The sequence below is a fragment of the Oncorhynchus tshawytscha genome, linkage group LG11 (genome assembly GCF_018296145.1).
Source record: "Oncorhynchus tshawytscha isolate Ot180627B linkage group LG11, Otsh_v2.0, whole genome shotgun sequence".
Taxonomy (NCBI): domain Eukaryota; kingdom Metazoa; phylum Chordata; class Actinopteri; order Salmoniformes; family Salmonidae; genus Oncorhynchus; species Oncorhynchus tshawytscha.
Window position 1 is genome coordinate 42,119,123 of NC_056439.1, and position 19,273 is coordinate 42,138,395.

Consider the following 19,273-nt stretch of genomic DNA (forward strand, 5'->3'; position numbering starts at 1 on the left):
CTAATTAAATAAAGGTAAAAAAATTGGACTCCTTCACTTTGTTGATTGCCCCCTATATATCTGTCTGTTCTTCACTTTGATCCCGATGTCAGCATTAACGCTGTCTGTGTTTTGTTTCATGTCCGTTATTTATTAAATGTTTATCCCTGTACTTGCTTCTCGTCTCCCAGTATCTGTCCTTACACTCAAACTACTTTCAGTATATCCACTGAGTAGCCTTATATGTAGCACAAACCTTTGTTTGTTCATTTTCATCTCACGTTATTTCACATTAGTTTTCAATGTTAAATTTCAATAGCTCCTTGGTCATCTGACCTACAACCTTCAAGCTACTTTCAGAACATCCACTCACTAGCCTTATATATTGCACAACCCTTTGTTTGTCCATTTTCATCTCAGGTGATATTACATGAATTCTTCTGTTTTGAATTTCAATAGCTCTCTGGTCATGTGACCTTCAACCTTCAAACTGCTGTCAGAATAACCACTCAAGCCTTATATATATTACACACACGTGTTTGTCCATTTATCTCACACGATTTTACATATTTTTCAAACTTTCACATTTCAATAGCTCCTTGGTCATGTGACCTACTGGACTCAAACAAGGTTCAGAATGTCCACTGACTACCCCTCTATATTCCACACCCTTTAGTTTGTCCATTTTCAGCTCACATAGTTTTACACAAATGTAACGTTTTTAATTTCAATAGTTCCCTGGTCATGTGACCTACAACCCTCAAACTACTTCGAAGTATTTTTACTTAGTTACTTTACTCCACTGCATAGTATAGACAACATACATATAAGTCACAAGTAATTTTCATATAAAAGCCACACTGTTAGAGGCTCTCTTGGTTAAGACATAAACACTGGAGTCTGCACCCTGATGGCAGTACTGCATATTAATTGTCCAGTGTGTTTGATCAAAAATGATTGTTTTCACTCTCTAACGTGTGCGGTCTTTGTAGATGTCTCAGAGAGCCTTTGGGGCCTTCCCTACAATCATACCACTGACCTACACAACTCTGTAGGCTAGGGTATTCTGACTTGCCCACGTGGGAGCCAAACCAGGCAACTTCACTAAATGTTAAGACAGGCTCAACAAAACATCTGGAAAACAGTATCATTCAGACATCTAAGTTTGCACAGGAAGCACATGTTTATTTGGCTGACTCATCAGAAAACCAGCTTAATTAATAATACATGGGAGAAGGTTACAACTGGACAGACAGGTCAGAAAACAACGTTTTGCCCTTAGTGCCAAGATACTACATGCACAGTAGACTTGAAACAATTGTAGATATTGTAGACAGAATAGGTAGTAGGTATACTGCCCCTCCTCCTGGACAAGAGTCGTTGTCAGACCAGGCCTTCTGATATTTTATGTGTAAATAAACCCTTACTGGTAAAGTGAGGACTCAGACACAAGGTTGATTGACTTCAGTAGTCTTGGTTTTATTCAGTCAGGTAGAGAAGAACTATAGCCCTAGCAGGCAAACAGAACAAGGACAAAACCTGCCCCAACACACACACACGCATAAATCAGTGAAACACAGAGAAGCCACGTCACTCCATCTTTCTGTGTGTTTTGAACTCAAACAAGCACTGCTTTGTCAATCTCAGGTAAGTAATGTTGCTGCACATTCCTTAAAAACAGATCGAGCAAAACTGTTGGATTACTGCACATTATGGTTCACAAATGAAGAATTTCTGAAACCGTTCATAAGTGCTGATTCTCTTGAAACAAGGTTTCTGACGATGTGCTTGAAAAGTAAACAGAGAAAGGACATAGAACTTACCGGAACATCCATAACAATGCAAAGAAAAACACAGGTACACACCAGCACGCTTACGGGCATGAAACGCACAACACACACACACACACACAGGCATGGAACACCCACCACACACACACAGGCATGGAACACCCACCACACACAGGGGAGAGGAGGCATTTGTATCCTACTCTACACAAACTGCACAACCGCTGGAGAGTTTATTAAAGCCGAGGCGACATTATTTGACAATAAAGTAACGGTCTCATAAAAGACTCTACAGTCCCAGTCAGACAGAGGGTGGTCCTTATCAGGCCATGCTGCAAAGGTAGAAGGAAGGACAAACGTAACCTTCAGCCTAATTAAGATGTTGCTGACGTAGCCAATTTTCTCTTTGCAGCATGACCATTAGTGAGAACACCAGTGGAGTGCCAATACTGATGACCTGGGGTAAAGGGTCAGGTCAGAGGAGGTCACACATTATATGACAGAGAACTGGATGCCATGTTTGTTGAGGCGCTCCACCAGCGTGGTTCTGGAAAAAGCTGCTCCTGGGGTGTACACACCACCCCTAAAGAGAGACAGAACAGGAGAAAGGGAAAGAAAATGCATCAGATGTAATACAGTACCCTGGTTGTGTGTGTGTGCGTGTGTAACTCACCTCTTGGGGAGGGCTGTGGGTTCGTTCAGGATGGTGATGGCAGCCTGTACCATGGCGATGGGCGTGGCCACGTAGCCTGCCTCTGAAACAGGGAGAGAAGCATTGTGTTATATCCAGCAGCGGCCGCAGGTTAGGTGGAGTAGGGGTTAATAAATAGTCCTTGGGTGTGTGTGTGGATGTGTATTTAAGTACCTGGTCCTTGGACTAGTGTGCGGATCTTAGCGTTGGGTCGTCCCTGGCTGGGGTCCTGTCCCTCAGTGTAGCCCTCTCCATAGAACGCAAACTGGAAGGATGAACCCTCCATCTGAGAGACACACAAACACACCCATCACTGACTAGGAGCACCAGCCTCCAGTTGAGTGAAACAAACACACCAATCAATGTCAATTTCACAAACAAATTCAAGTTCAACATAGCAGTATATCTGTATTGTTAAAATGTATGAGTAACATCTCTCAAGAGATGGATAAAACTGTACCTGCTTTCTGGTTGGTCCATCCTTGGAGAAGAAACCAAAGGAGAAAAACTCTGGAAACTAAGAGAGAATGGAAGGTTTTAGGTTTTCCTTTCGTGTGTGTCTATAACAAATGTGTCTGTCAGTGTGTCCTAGTTCACCTTAATCAGCAGGTTTCGTCCAAAGTCGAATTTGACCAGGAACCAGAACATCATCCCGGCAAATAGCATCTTGGCGATGTTGGCCACACCTCCTACTCCTGCATATGCACCATACTGGACCTGGGGTCAGACAAAAGGTCAAACAGAAGTCTCTCCCAAACCAACCACTTGCCCCTTCCAACTCGCTCGGAAGGGCCCTCCATTGTCACATGTTGCTAAGGATACACAGAGGGTGACATCCAGAGTGGCGAGGGGATCAATAAACCAACGACTGGACACAATCCTTTATTTAAAAAATAAAACAGCATGAAATTCCCTGTTGTTTTACAAGATATAAAACAGTTAAACATTTAATTTGGGAGGTATTTGATTTGTTACTTGTGTCAACCCTTGTAATCAGACAAACAAACAAACGTGAAATAATTAGGCACACCTCTCCATTCTTTTGTATTAAATTGCACAAACTCCAAACATATCACGGGGCACTTTCCTCTTGAGACGACAACCTTGTTGGCTGGCTGAAGTGACTATCGGAAGGTTAAATTAGCCCCTACACACCATGTGTGTCAAACTCATTTCACGGAGGGTCAAGTGTCTGTGTGTTTTAGTTTTTCCTTTCAATGAAGACCTAGACAACCAGGTGAGGGGAGTTCCTTACTAATTAGTGACCTTAATTCATCAATCAAGTACAGGGGAGGAGAAAACACACCGACACTCGGCCCTCTGTGGAATGAGTTTGACACGTGCTCTACACCCTCAATTTTCACTCCCTAAGCGCTGGCATGGTTGTGCATAGTACGGAGGCTCGCGGGAACGTGCAAAAGGATGGGCGAGGGGAAGGGGGTGATTTGGTATTACGGTGAGGTTCTTAAACAAGGACTTTTCCTCAACAGGCCCCATGTCTTATCCTTACAAATCTTACACATAAATAAGGCTTACATAAACAAAATGTACTCAATTATCCCTTGTAACAAGGTTTGTAGCACACAGTATTCAGGTCATTACTCTGATATCCTATCCACACGAGCATTTATTAGGATACATTCCATTTCAAAACTAAGTTTGAACATTAGAGCCACAACACAAAATGGCACTGGGCTCATGACAACGAGAATACACATTGATCGGTGTCTGCGTGTATGTACTGTATTTGTGTGACCTACAGGTGTTTCCTGGTGTTCCTCCAGTAGAAAGCGTTGAGATCTCTTCACCACCGAGGGGTCGGCTCCCATGAACGGGACTGCATACTGCTGAACCTCATTACTATAGAACAGGGCACTCCTATTCACACAAACAAACAAAAGAAAGTAACGTTATCCAAAATACACACACATGCACGTGCAAACACACAAACGCCCCTGTACCTGCGTTTGATCTTTGAGCCCACCACAGGGAGAGGTTTGTGTCCAAACTTCTTCCTGAGGCTCCGCAGCTTCCCGCTGTCAGCAAAACCATAGATGGCAGACTTCCATGTCCCGTCATTGATAGATCCACCCTGAGACAGAGAGACAACCGAATATCAACAAACATTCTTTCATCAAGATTGTACCTAATAAATGTTACACAAGGATGAAGCAGGGATTACAAGGATGAGGCCGGGGCAGTGTGAGGGTTTATGGGTAATGGAGTCTAACCTCAGGTCCTGTGCTGGCTGTCAGGAAGCTCTCCACAGCTGTAAGTGTCCCTGTAGCGAGAGACACACAAATGTGACACAACCACCCAAATGTGGCACACACACAAACAGATAAAGTAAACTAACCTCAGGGACACAAACACACCTTTGAATTGTTCCCTGGTGTAGAGGACTCCCATGTCTGCAGGTATGGAGTCAAAGCCACAAGCCCCGACGATGTACACTCCCTTATCAGCTGCCTGGCTGTTGTAATTCAACTGCATACTCTCTAGGAACTACACACACACACACACACACACACACACACACACACACACACACACACACACACACGTGTGTGTATTGGACTGTTGTGGTGGTAGAGCATGTGATTTTATTGATGTTGGGGAGAAAACAGGCAGGGTAAGCTGAAATATTTAAGAGGACAGCATGGTGTCCAGCAGCCTTCCCATTTAACTTAGTGGTGTGTGTGAGATATTGCTTCTACCTATCAAGTCCTGTCCGGTCTATGGGAGTGATAGGGTGTAGAGGGTTGATTAGGGGTTGAGGCCTGGTGACTTTGTTGTTGCATTGTCTTACCTGGGGTTCTCCACAGATGTCAATGCAGTGTGCGCTGTTCTCCACACATGCCTTCACCACAGGCTCACCCCAGAACCTGTACTACACAAACAACATTATCATCTAAAATATGACACCTCACTAAGGTGTTTATGTTACTACAGCAAAAACTCATTCATTTTATATATATATATATATACATACACAGTGGGGAGAACAAGTATTTGATACACTCCCGATTTTGCAGGTTTTCCTACTTACAAAGCATGTAGAGGTCTGTAATTTTTATCATAGGTACACTTCAACTGTGAAAGATGGAATCTAAAACAAAAATCCAGAAAATCACATTGTATGATTTTTAAGTAATTAATTAGCATTTTATTGCATGACATAAGTATTTGATACATCAGAAAAGCAGAACTTAATATTTGGTACAGAAACCTTTGTTTGCAATTACAGAGATCATACGTTTCCTGTAGTTCTTGACCAGGTTTGCACACACTGCAGCAGGGATTTTGGCCCACTCCTCCATATAGACCTTCAGGTTTCGGGGCTGTCGCTGGGCAATACGGACTTTCAGCTCCCTCCAAAGATTTTCTATTGGGTTCAGGTCTGGAGACTGGCTAGGTCACTCCAGGACCTTGAGATGCTTCTTACGGAGCCACTCCTTAGTTGCCCTGGCTGTGCGTTTTGGGTCGTTGTCATGCTGGAAGACCCAGCCACAACCCATCTTCAATGCTCTTTACTGAGGGAAGGAGGTTGTTGGCCAAGATCTCGCGATACATGGCCCCATCCATCCTCCCCTCCCCTCAATACGGTGCAGTCGTCCTGTCCCCTTTGCAGAAAAGCATCCCCAAAGAATGATGTTTCCACCTCCATGCTTCACGGTTGGGATGGTGATCTTGGGGTTGTACTCATCCTTTTTCCTCCAAACACAGCGAGTGGAGTTTAGACCAAAAAGCTCTATTTTTGTCTCATCAAACCACATGACCTTCTCCCAGTCCTCCTCTGGATCATCCAAATGGTCATTGGCAAACTTCAGACGGGCCTGGACATGCGCTGGCTTGAGCGGGGGGACCTTGCGTGCGCTGCAGGATTTTAATCCATGACGGCGTAGTGTGTTACTAATGGTTCTCTTTGAGACTGTGGTCTCAGCTCTCTTCAGGTCATTGACCAGGTCCTGCCGTGTAGTTCTGTGCTGATCCCTCACCTTCCTCATGATCATTGATGACCCACGAGGTGAGATCTTGCATGGAGCTCCAGACCGAGGGTGATTGACCGTCATCTGGACCTTCTTCCATTTTCTAATAATTGCGCCAAAAGTTGTTGCCTTCTCACCAAGCTGCTTGCCTATTGTCCTGTAGCCCGTCCCAGCCTTGTGCAGGTCTACAATTTAACCCTGATGTCCTTACACAGCTCTCTGGTCTTGGCCATTGTGGAGAGGTTGGAGTCTGTTTGATTGAGTGTGTGAATAGGTGTCTTACATACAGGTAACGAGTTCAAACAGGTGCAGTTAATACAGGTAATGAGTGGAGAACAGGAGGGCTTCTTAAAGAAAAACGAACAGGTCTGTGAGAGTCGGAATTCTTACTGGTTGGTAGGTGATCAATATCATGATCAATGTCATGCAATAAAATGCAAATTAATTACTTAAATCATACAATGTGATTTTCTGGATTTTTAGATTCCGTCTCTCACAGTTGAAGTCACCTATGATGAAAATTATAGACCTCTACATGCTTTGTAAGTAGGAAAACCTGCAAAATCGGCAGTGTATCAAATACTTGTTCTCCCAGCTGTGTGTGTGTGTGGTGTGAGATATATATATATATATATATATATATATATACACACACACACACACATATACACACATATATACATACACATATATACTGGACCATGCCACCTCATGTTACACTCGCAGGTATCCTTTTTCTCTGGACTGGCTAATCGTGTGCGTATGCGTGCTGACATACAGGACAAGGTTCACTGGTGATAGCCACAGTCATCATTGCTGGCGTTTCACAAGTTGCAAAGTCATGTCCTCACTGCTATCAGACCACATTCTGCAAAGTCATGTCCTAACTGCTATCAGACCTCATTCTGCAAAGTCATGTCCTCACTGCTATCAGACCACATTCTGCAGCTCCATGGCACAACAGGAGGGCAGAGTGATGATCAGGACTGACATCAAAACACTCTTCCATACTAATATCTGAATTCTAACAATGGAAGAGGCAGCATTGATATCCCTCTTCATTTCTGACAATCACACTCATTGTGTCTCTGCAGCACTTACAGTATGTGTCTGTGTGTGTGTGCTGTGGTTTGTGGCATCTCCACAGTCAGTACTTACTGGCCCCACACAGTTGAGAACAATAACAGCCTGTTTGCACATGGCGGCCAGAGAATCAGGCTCTCCCACATCAGCCACAATGACCTCCACCGCAGTCCTCAGCTCTGGCTTACCTGAAACACACAGCAGAGGAGTCAGTCATTTCACCATTATATTATTAACACATTTACAAATACAACACACTTCATTATGTGTTGAACAAACTACAATATATTGTACAACAATGATCTGGTTTAAAATAGCTCAGTGACCAAAAAGTAATTGGGTGGGCCAGTGTGGCTGACCCTTTGTTTGCCAGACCCCTGAATTGAATCTGAATGTGTAGCCTGTCCTTCAAAGTACAACATTGCTATCTGTTTTTACCCCCAAGCCTCTGTGTTACTGTTTCCTTCAATCTAGTTCAGATAGATTTCTAAGTGCTAAAGTGTATCACCTCTTGGAAAATTAGTCAGAGTGAGGACTAAAAGAGAACCTAATAAAATAAAATCTGCCTTTTTTTATTCTGGTTCAATAAAGTACCATTGAATAGCATCATGAACAGTACACCGTCAGTTATCTTTCCTGTGCAGTTTTGCATTTGCCCCCAGTATAAGTTATATGCGGTACACTACTAGCCTACTGTAATTACCAAACATGAACTGCTGTAGGTTATATACACACTGAATGCACACACCGAATGCTGTGCCATATACTTGACATAGCCATAACAGATAGGAAAATACTGCTTGATTGAAATCTCAATGATGGAGGAAAAACAAGGGGTCAGTAGATGGATGAACGACTATAAAACAATGCAGTCACAATGTACACAAATGACAAACTAGGCTGGGGTCTGTTGCATATTCCAAACAAACTCTCTGAAGTACCTGAGAATGAGTATTATTTTGCCATATAACCCATTACAACGGTGTCTAGAATGGCAACCTGGCCACGGCTATAGAGCAGGAGGTTGAGGTTGAGGCTATATCCTGATTGGGGTATTTTTCCATCAGCTGTTGTCGAGGGCTATCCCAGGAGGGTAGCAAGAACCGCTCCATTCTCCTAATCTCAACCCTATTAGAACCCATCCCTTTCCTGGAAAGCCAGCCACTCACTAATCAAAAACTGAATTCAAATGTAATGTATTAAGTGTTGCGTAGAGCAACTTTGTAGAGTGTAAGCTATCTGGTCTAACAACATATCTTTCCAGCTACCACAACTACTGAAACACATAAGTGACTAAATCAAATCAAATTGTATTGGGCACATACATATGTTTAGCAGATGTTATTGTGAGTGTAGGGAAATGCTTGTTTCTAGTTCTAACAGTGCAGTTATATCTAACAATTTCACAACAACAAAAACACATCTAAAATAAAGTAATGGAATTAATATATACATTTGTCTGTGCACTTGAGTTATATATTTTTTCGAAGCCTATGGCATACTGAGTGCAGAACATCCTTGGTCAAAACACTTGGTTAAATGATACAGTGACTCCTTGTTCCAAGTTAAATCAGGTGAGTTTGCTGGCTGGCACGACACAGTAGAATCCCTCTGTGAAATCCAATGACAATGCACAATGGTGTCAGTCAGCTAACTAGACCAAAGATCCTCTCTGGCTTGACATATATCCAGATTTAACTCATTCGAAGTGTAACAAACTGTATTAGCTAGTTTGCTAAGGTTACATGTCAATGAGGCCAGTAACGTTACGTACCGAGGGCTCCGGCGGCCTGCTCTAGAACTTTGTCCAGTTTCTGTCTGCTTCTCCCAGCCACAGCCCATTTCAGTGTCCCATTCGGGCCCTCCGACACGATCCTGGCCACCTCTTCAACCACGAACTGCCCGGTGAAACCCGAAGCCCCGAAAATAACAATGTGATAAGGTCTGCTAGAGGAGGTATCCACCTTCGCCATAGTTACAAATAGCTAGTTATACTCAAGAAAACACACAGCACAAGGGGCGAAACCGGGAATAAGCGTACAAGAAACGTGCTCGTACAAGTCTTTGAGCAAAGCTGTGACTTCCGTAGTCTGATGATGATGCTGCTCGGTCGACGCAATGAGCTAATCACCAAAACACCGGTGATGCAAATAGTCTACATGCACAAACTAAGCGTTTTATTTATGCTAGTTTAAATACATATTTTTGTATTTGTTATAGCATGTTATTTGATCTCATTAACCACCCGATTAGAATACAAACACGATTAGAATACAAATTAAATAAATAACCAATTGAAACGGTGAGATCAAAAAGTGGGCGTGGTTATACACATTTTTTTATTAAGATCGGCTCTCTGTCCTGTCAATCTCTTATTTTGCGTCGTCGCTTGCTAGTGACGTAAAACCATCACTGTAATATGGGCGTTGTGAAATCAACGAGGGTCAACATGTTCAATGTCACTGCATTTTTACAACATTCTGGGAGATGTAAGCTGTCTTTAGATTAAAATAAGAGCAACATCAGGACAAACGACGATATATCTGAGATAAAGTAAGCCCAGTTTTGACGCAATGTATCATACTTGCTGTTGATGATCAGCTTGCTAGATATATCTCTAACGTTAGCCAGCTAGCATTGTAGCTAGCTTACTTGCTAAACGTAGCGTTGCAGAGCATGTTCCATAGTACAAGGCATGTAAGCTAGATCTCTATCCAGACCGATAGCCATATCCAAAATTGTTTGGCAGAAGAACTTTAAAATTAAACGTTTAGGTTGGTATCTAATGTAGCTAGCTACCTAACATTTTATATAGATAACTAGCTAACGTTAGCTAGCTGGCTACCTCAGCTTTTGATGTAACGTTAGTAACTTAACTTTGGAACTAAAGTAAGCTAGCTATCGATCCGATTCGACGATAAGTCAAATTATTCACTCAACATCACCAAGTATATAAACATAATTTAACGTTGAGAAACAATGTCAAGACACGTGGTGTCGGGCTTGAGTGTAAACTAGTTAACGTTAGTTACATTCTGTAAAGTGTCGTATTTCAAGGACATGTTTTTGTTGACAGTACGCTGGTCCCCATCAACTGTGGCTATCATGAATATTTTTCTAGTAAACTATAGACACTACTCGTAAACTAAGTTCTCATTGGGTGGTGTCTAACCAAACTATTGCATCCAGAATAATATGTAGTGTTAACCATATACACTTATTCAGAGCTCTTCCTAACCTCTGCCTCTTCTTCATCATTCACAGGTTGTGAGCATCATCCCTCCTCTTGCCATCTGTCCGCCATGTCCACTCAGGCAAGTAAACTGTTTGTGGTAGCGGTGCGGTCTGCATGTTGCCACCCCAGGGCTAGGCCCACCCTGAAGCAGTCTGCCTCTCCCTGTAGCCCCAGGGTCCTGCTCCAGAGACGGACCTTCAGCCTGGACTCGCTTTCCTCCGGCCCCGGCCGGCCACAGCCCCAACAGGCTAGGACAGACCGGGCATCCCCCTCTTCAGCCCTAACCCACAGGAACCTGTCTGCTGTGGCTGTCTCTGTCCAGGTAGAGATCCTGGTGGTGTTTTATGGACAAGTAACAATGTATCCATAACAGCAAACCAGTTGCTCCAAAACTGTGGGAAAGCTACTGGGTTTGTGTTTGTTAACAATGTCTTATTGGTTTTGCACAACAGTTATGCTCAAGCTCTGGGGGCCCATGTAAACCTTTTTATTTTCCGTATCTACTAGGAAGCTGCGTGTTTCTTGGGCTACAGGAATGTGACTGAAAAAGTGCGTTATTGAACAAGATTAACTGTATAGGAAGCTCTGGGGACAGGTCGTCTGGATACTGGACAGACCATAAATTGGCAGATGCAAACAGATTATCATCTTTAGTGGATAACAATTCTCGGTTTGAGTTGTGTGGTTGCAATATCAACAGTCCCTTATCTCTGGTATATCTTGGCATGCATCATTCAAGACTGAGTTGAAATGGTGTGCAGCACAATGGACATAAGTGCCAGAGTTTACAGTACTCTGTATAGAAAACAGTTGGGCCAGCAACCTCGACCTACAGGTTGTGGCAAAAAACATTTGCACACAAAAGACTTAAGGCGAGTCTCAAATTGGATTTAATGAAATGTATCTTGAATATTGCAGTCCATTTGTGTAGGCTATTAGTCATACAAGACCTGCTGAATTCAACAATAAATAGTGGCTGAATTAATCCATGAGCCGACTCCTTTTTTCCCCCTCGTTAGGCTGTGATATTACATTTTTATGAAAAGTTACTAAATACTGTGTAACGCAGTAGATGGTAGGATACACTGCATAACAAAACAATCCCTAGTAAACGAGTGTTTTGAGGGTGGACTGGCTGTATTATTTGGCATTAATAGACTGGTTTTACAAACAACTTTCTATCCAAGCTGGGAGAGAGCACGAGGACCGCTCATGTCATGAAGGTTCAGGAACAATCTGCAATGTTTGAATTTCCAACTTTTTAATTACTGGACAAATAAATACATTATTGCCAGCAGTCAAAAAATGACAGCATTGCGACACCTATGTATAGATTTGTGAAATGTTGCGCTTAACTTGAGAAAATGGCAACCAAATAGGCCTACCAAGAAACATTTATCTGTTAGCTAAAGCAAGGCTAGACATACCCTGGCACCACAGAAAGCCTATCATTAATTCAATAGACATGCAGTCGTGTAGACATGTCACAATTTGGGCACCACGGACAGTGAGCAGTATAGTTAATACGTGAGTGGCTGACATGTTCCATTCCTGGGGGTTTGGGGTAAACAGCAACCTTACGGGGGTCCAGAGAAACTGCGCCAGTGGTGGTCAGTCCTGGGTTGAGGCAGGATGGAGCGATGAAGGAAGAGGGCAGTGTTCATTGAAGTAGGGAAGATGAAAGGAGAATGTTTGTTAACGTGTCTGTCTCGTGTGTGTTTAGGACCAGAGTCGCCCGCTGGGCAGGTATGACTTCCTGGACCTAGGGGAGGTAGAGGAGAACACTCAGAGGGCTCAGCTCTGTAGAACCATCAAAAGGTTCATCATAGACCCTGCCCTGGCCAAACTGGTCACTCACCACCTAGGACCTGACCTGGAGGACAGCAAAGCTGTTATATTTGAATGTAATCCAGGTACGTGCTGCGTCTGTGTTCTATGTCATTTAGGACTTAAAATCTAATTTTAGTTGTCACCTCGCCGAATACAACCTTACAGTGAAACGCTTACTTATAAGCCCTTAACCGACAATGCAGTTTTAAGAAAAATACCTAAAAGTAACAAAATGAAATAATAATATCGAGGCTATATACAGGGCTGGGGTATAGGTGCAGAGTCCATGTGCGGGGGCACCGGTTAGTCGCGGTAATATGGACATGTAGGTAGAGTTATTAAAGTGACTATCTGCATAGATAATAACACGGAGCAGCAGCAGACTTTTAAAATATTTTTTATTTCATCTTTATTTAACAAGTTAGGCAAGTTGAGAACAAGTTCTCATTTACAACTGTGACCTGGCCAAGATAAAGCAAAGCAGTTCGACACATACAACGACACAGAGTTACACATGGAGTAAAACAAACATACAGTCAATAATACAGTAGAAACAAGTCTATATACGATGTGAGCAAATGAGGTGAGATAAGGGAGGTAAAGGCAAAAAAAGGCCATGGTGGCAAAGTAAATACAATATAGCAAGTAAAACACTGGAATGGTAGTGTGGTCAGTAACAATGGGAGAGGTTTGTGTGTGTGTGTGGTCAGTAACAATGATAGTGTTCATTAGAATGTGTGTGTGTCTCAGGCCCAGGGGTGTTGACTAGGACTCTGCTGAATTCTGGAGCTCAGAGAGTGGTGACGCTGGAGGGAGAGAAGTCCTTCCTACCTGACCTGCAGGTGAGTCTACCCAGCCTCGGGCCAGGGTCTACCCAGCCTCGGGCCAGGGTCTACCCAGCCTCGGGCCAGGGTCTACCCAGCCTCGGGCCAGGGTCTACCCAGCCTCGGGCCAGGGTCGTTTTCAGTAGGAGAGTTACATGTCTACACATCTTCATTGTACCAACATTCTGGCGTGTGTGTGCAGGCTTTGGAGTGTCTTCTGGATGGTCAGCTGGAGGTGGTCCACTGTGATTTCTTCAAGCTGGACCCTATGGGCAGAGGCAGCATGAGACCTCCGGCCATGTACACTGACAAACTGTTCACTGACCTGGGCATATCAGAGGCAAACTGGACCGATGGTGAGACACACACAGGAAAAAGACATACAAAGACACATTATCAGACTCCCCTTTATTCACCAAGTACAACGGTACAGTGGGAACACGGTTCGGTATGTATCACGCTTTGTGGGCAACGGTACAGTGGGACCACGGTTCGGTATGTATCACGCTTTGTGGGCAACGGTACAGTGGGACCACGGTTCGGTATGTATCACGCTTTGTGGGCAACGGTACGGTTTCGCTATCTTTATATTTAAGAAACAAATTCAAACACATCACCCTTTAAACAATGAACTATTTATTTTGCCTAAAAACAAGTCAAACATTCCATTCAGAAAAATGGCAGCATGACTGACGAGGCCTGGTTTCTGTCTCTATTGTATGAAATCAAGGGGAGAAAAAGGTTCAAATTAAAGGTGCTTCTTGGCTTTGACAACCTGTAGCTCTTCATCTCCCAATCCAGTACACAGTGAACCGTCAGAGAGGGGTAGCTTCCAGTACACAGTGAACCGTCAGAGCGGGGTTACTTTCTAGTACACAGTGAACCGTCAGAGAGGGGTTAGCTTCCAGTACACAGTGAACCGTCAGAGAGGGGGTAGCTTCCAGTACACAGTGAACCGTCAGAGAGAGGGGTAGCTTCCAGTACACAGTGAACCGTCAGAGAGGGGGGTAGCTTCCAGTACACAGTGAACCGTCAGAGAGAGGGGTAGCTTCCAGTACACAGTGAACCGTCAGAGAGGGGTAGCTTCCAGTACACAGTGAACCGTCAGAGAGGGGGTAGCTTCCAGTACACAGTGAACCGTCAGAGAGAGGGGTAGCTTCCAGTACACAGTGAACCGTCAGAGAGGGGGTAGCTTCCAGTACACAGTGAACCGTCAGAGCGGGGTTACTTCCAGTACACAGTGAACCGTCAGAGAGGGGTGGGTAGCTTCCAGTACACAGTGAACCGTCAGAGAGGGGTGGGTAGCTTCCAGTACACAGTGAACCGTCAGAGAGAGGGGTGGGTAGCTTCCAGTACACAGTGAACCGTCAGAGAGAGGGGTGGGTAGCTTCCAGTACACAGTGAACCGTCAGAGAGAGGGGTGGGTAGCTTCCAGTACACAGTGAACCGTCAGAGAGAGGGGTGGGTAGCTTCCAGTACACAGTGAACCGTCAGAGAGAGGGGTGGGTAGCTTCCAGTACACAGTGAACCGTCAGAGAGAGGGGTGGGTAGCTTCCAGTACACAGTGAACCGTCAGAGAGAGGGGTGGGTAGCTTCCAGTACACAGTGAACCGTCAGAGAGAGGGGTGGGTAGCTTCCAGTACACAGTGAACCGTCAGAGAGAGGGGTGGGTAGCTTCCAGTACACAGTGAACCGTCAGAGAGAGGGGTGGGTAGCTTCCAGTACACAGTGAACCGTCAGAGAGAGGGGTGGGTAGCTTCCAGTACACAGTGAACCGTCAGAGAGAGGGGTGGGTAGCTTCCAGTACACAGTGAACCGTCAGAGAGAGGGGTGGGTAGCTTCCAGTACACAGTGAACCGTCAGAGAGAGGGGTAGCTTTACGTTGCTCTGGATGTCCAACTATCAGTGGAGAGCGCTAGATCGGGTGTCTGTCAATTGTGTGTGCAGACTGTACTTTGTTTTACGGTCTTCTTACCCTCGTCATCGTATTGTAACGTCCCTCGGTTTATAAGCGAGGAAATCGACTCTGCCGTTGGAGCGTATTTTTGCTGCACAGACGATAGCGCGCTGTACTTTGGGCTAGAAGGTTGAGGGTTCGAGACCTGCTCCCTGCTGTTTCATTACAGTATTGGACACTGAATCCAAAATGTTCCCACACAGCGGATTTGAAAGACGGCGGTGCCTCTTAAAATTAGCTTCTCTCGGTCTTGCTAGCGCTCGCCATTGTCACATTGGAGCTGAGAGAATACTTGTTATTAGTTTCCCCTCCTCGTGGGGCCCCTTTAGGGATATTTCCTACTGAGGCGTCATTGCAAATCGTCATTGTTTGTTTAAGGGGGTTGCGGTTACTGCGGTTGCCACATTGAAACATTGTTGTGGAGTAAAGTTTGTCAGCACTCAGGAGCTCCCTAACGGCCCCAAGCGGCATGTGTGGATCTGAATGTACAATGTGTGTGTAGTCTGCAGTGCAATTATCAAGTTTTGGAAAAGGACAGGCATACCATAATTCCGCGGTTCACGTGTGCGTATTGAACCGTAGGGGGCGTACCGAACGGTTCCATAACATACTGTACCGTTGCATCTCTCATCTATACCAGGAATTTGACCCTGGTGAAAAGGTGCTGACCACAATAGATAGAACAAACTATCCTGTTTTTCTGTGTTTGTTAACTGTGTGTGTATATAGAGGTTCCAGTGAAGGTGGTTGGTATATTCCCCCAGCGCATTGAGAGGAGTCAGCTGTGGAAGCTACTGTATGTCCTGTTTGATCGGCTCTCTATCTACCGTTACGGACGAGTAGAGCTCAACATGTTCATCAGCGAGAAGGAATACCTGGTGAGTGCACACACACACACACACAGACTCAATGAGCGCAAATGCAGTGGTGTTTTAACAATGGTGTGGATGGTTTTGTTCTTTCTCTCCCATAGAAACTAATGGCTAAGCCAGGGGACATGTTGAACTACAGAGCCTTTGGCGCTTTATGGCAGATGGCATGCCACATCGAACTGCTACACAAGGTGAGAGGGAAGGGCTATAACTGGAGGACTGGAAATAAGCAGGAGGGGGAGAGAAGTTGATATACCTGGTGGGAAGATTAGGGGGTGTGTGAGTTAAGGTAGAACTGGAGGAATGGAACATGAAAAGTGGTGAGAGCAGATGTCACAGAGCTTTGACAGTGTCTCTTCTAACAGATGCTCTTCTCTGTGTGTTCTCTTTCAGGAGCCGTGGGCATCGTTTGTGACTTCTTCTAAGTACAAGCTGGCCATTCCAAAGAGCAGAGTAAGGATGCACTGTTCTACCAGCATCATAATGGAACATTCACTTTGTCAGATCCTCCTGTGTTTGAATATACAGTGAAAGACAATGTCATGTACTACATATTGGAGACTTGTTACAAATATTGGATAACTGCTAATTCTGCTCTTCTGTGTGTTTTTACGTTTTATGATCGTTGCTATTGAGTTTGTCTCTTCTATAAAGCGCGCTGTACCGGCCTAGCTACAACCATTAGAAAACAGACAAGGTCTGAAGCCTGTCGTTTTCCCCCTGTCCTCCAGCTTCCTAATGACAACCTGTGTCTGGTGCGAATGACACCTCGCAAGGACCTGTTCTCCGCCTCGCTGACCCCCTCCAATGCAGCCACCCTGGTTATGATGGTCAAACAATGTTTGGCCAAGAGGAAGGCCCGGCTAGTAGACCGGCTCAAGTGAGTGGAACTCGCGCGCACACACACAATCTTGCACAGACCGTTTCAAGTGAGTGCTGTACAAACTTAAATATGATTCTTGTTGGCCACATTGATAATTTAGTCTGCTCTCTTTCTCCATCTCTGCCTCTCACACTCATTCTCTCTCCCAGTATGTGGAGTCCAGACAGTGGTCCTAAGCTGCTGAAGGAGATGGGGATGCAGGAGGATGTACTGACGGGCCATGTCTACCCAGAGGAGTACAAGCAGCTGTTTGAACTGGTGGATAAGTCCCAGGAGTTCACCCAGAGCTGGCTGTATGAGGAGGTACTGGAGAACACCCAGAAGGAGGGATGGATATAGACACACAGCGCCACCACTAGGATTGGAGGGGTAGTGCAGCCAGGCTGTCCGAGGCTACAATTCTAGATAACCCTAAACCCCCAAGTTGTTGGACTGTTGAACAACTCCCAACGTCATAGTTTAGGGTGGTCCTGAGCTGATGAGTTTGGTATTTGATCTTTTTAAAAGGGGCTACAGTGTTTGTCCTGAGCTCTATGCGAGTACTGTCCAGTCGAGCCGAAGAGTTGACTGGTGAAAGGCTACCTCTCCTACCTTCACAGGACGTTTTCTCTGCGGTTGGTTACGGGTAGCAGCAGAATGGTTACTTTATTGGCAAAGCAAGTTTATAATGAGTCAAGATGTATTTAAACCATTCAATCGCATTTTGTCACTGTTATTCATGGGTTTTTAATACTATAGGCTTTTTGCTAACACAGCACATGAAACTAACTGGGTCATACTAGTATGCGTTTCCTGAACCTGATGTTGAATTGCATTGAATACTACATCGGGCAGAAATTAGCATTTTTAATCACAAAAGTTTCCTCGCATGACATCTATAAGTCAGAATGTTGAATAAAATATTTTTTAAGTACTTTACTGGTTGGTCCTTTGAGGTAGGAATGTGAGACAATATATCCACATTAAAGTGAAATTACATCAACTTTTCAAAGCACTGGTAGAGTGTTCAGATTTCTATCACCTGAAGCATGCGCAGAACCTTGTGAAGCCGTGCATGAGCTTGGCAAGTATCCATGCTTCAGATGATCTAAATCTGAACGCAATAGCAGAACCATGTGAAGCTGTGCATGAGCTTGGCAAGTATCCATGCTTCAGATGCTCTAAATCTGAACGCAATAGCAGAACCATGTGAAGCTGTGCATGAGCTTGGCAAGTATGCATGCTTCAGATGCTCTAAATCTGAACGCAATAGCAGCACTTTGAAAAGTTGATGGAATTATACTTTCCTGTGGATATACTGTCTTACATTCCTACCTGCAAAAGGACCAACCACCTGGACAACCAGAAAAGTACATTCAAATAACATTTTATTCAACATTCTGGCTTGTAGACGTCGTGAGACGAAACGTTCCTGATTCAAACGCTCGTTTCTGTCCGACAATGCAATTCAACGTCAGGTTTCCAGGCAATCATATGTGATTGGTTTCTACCGCTTGAATTGTTTTGTGTATAGGTAACTTTTTAGTGTACATGCATACCATGTCTACATGTATTGACAGTTCATTCAGTTATATGTACAGTTTTGGGCTATTAGGACTAATTCTAAATGGTAAGTACTAAAATGTCTGACCATGGTCAGTCAGTGCCATTCTGTATTCATTGATTGTCATCATATGCCTTAGCATTCCAGCTGGATAAATGATTTTGTGATTAGAGTACATCAAAAAGCATATGGCATCTTTCATGCTATAACCATTGGAGGAAATGTAATTATCAAAATAAATGTTTTGATTAATACTGGTTGACTGTTTCAAAGGTAATTTATTTAAAATGTATGCATAATTTGTGTGTTGCAAATCATGACTGTGGGAGTCTGCGTGCATTGTTGGTCGACAATGCTGTTTAGAAACTTAGTATTCAACTAGTATTGTCACTATTTTTGACAAACTGTTTATCCCCGCAATAAAGCATATGTTTCCCTCTAGAAAAACCTAACCATCTAAAAAATGAGGGAATTAAATTTGACCTGCACTTACATCTGAGGCTTGACCTCGTCGTATTTGTAGCTACGCTATATGACCGCCTGATGGCGCCAAACCACTGCAAAAAAAGCTGTCCACCGATAGGAAAGCGTCAGATTGTG

The 19,273-nt window shown here is 44.1% G+C and overlaps 2 protein-coding genes across 2 annotated transcripts; one reads left to right on the forward strand and one right to left on the reverse strand.

The window, feature by feature from the left end:
• Positions 1-1,437: 1,437 nt before the first annotated feature.
• LOC112262007 (saccharopine dehydrogenase-like oxidoreductase) lies at positions 1,438-9,759 on the reverse strand. The gene is made up of 12 exons (XM_024437669.2): positions 9,304-9,759; positions 7,605-7,717; positions 5,267-5,347; positions 4,833-4,962; positions 4,689-4,738; positions 4,419-4,549; positions 4,218-4,335; positions 3,055-3,174; positions 2,918-2,974; positions 2,632-2,743; positions 2,440-2,521; positions 1,438-2,349 (listed from the first exon to the last, which is right to left on the reverse strand). The coding sequence occupies exons 1-12, from the start codon at positions 9,500-9,502 to the stop codon at positions 2,259-2,261; spliced, it is 1,284 nt and encodes a 427-aa protein (XP_024293437.1). The 5' UTR covers positions 9,503-9,759; the 3' UTR covers positions 1,438-2,258.
• Positions 9,760-9,917: 158 nt separating this feature from the next.
• On the forward strand, positions 9,918-18,930 carry tfb2m (transcription factor B2, mitochondrial). The gene is made up of 10 exons (XM_024437670.2): positions 9,918-10,082; positions 10,794-11,086; positions 12,488-12,677; positions 13,345-13,436; positions 13,621-13,774; positions 16,105-16,253; positions 16,349-16,438; positions 16,641-16,700; positions 16,979-17,127; positions 17,280-18,930. Exons 2-10 carry the CDS (start codon positions 10,832-10,834, stop codon positions 17,467-17,469), a joined length of 1,329 nt encoding a protein of 442 aa, XP_024293438.1. The 5' UTR covers positions 9,918-10,082; positions 10,794-10,831; the 3' UTR covers positions 17,470-18,930.
• The last annotated feature ends 343 nt before the right edge of the window (positions 18,931-19,273 follow it).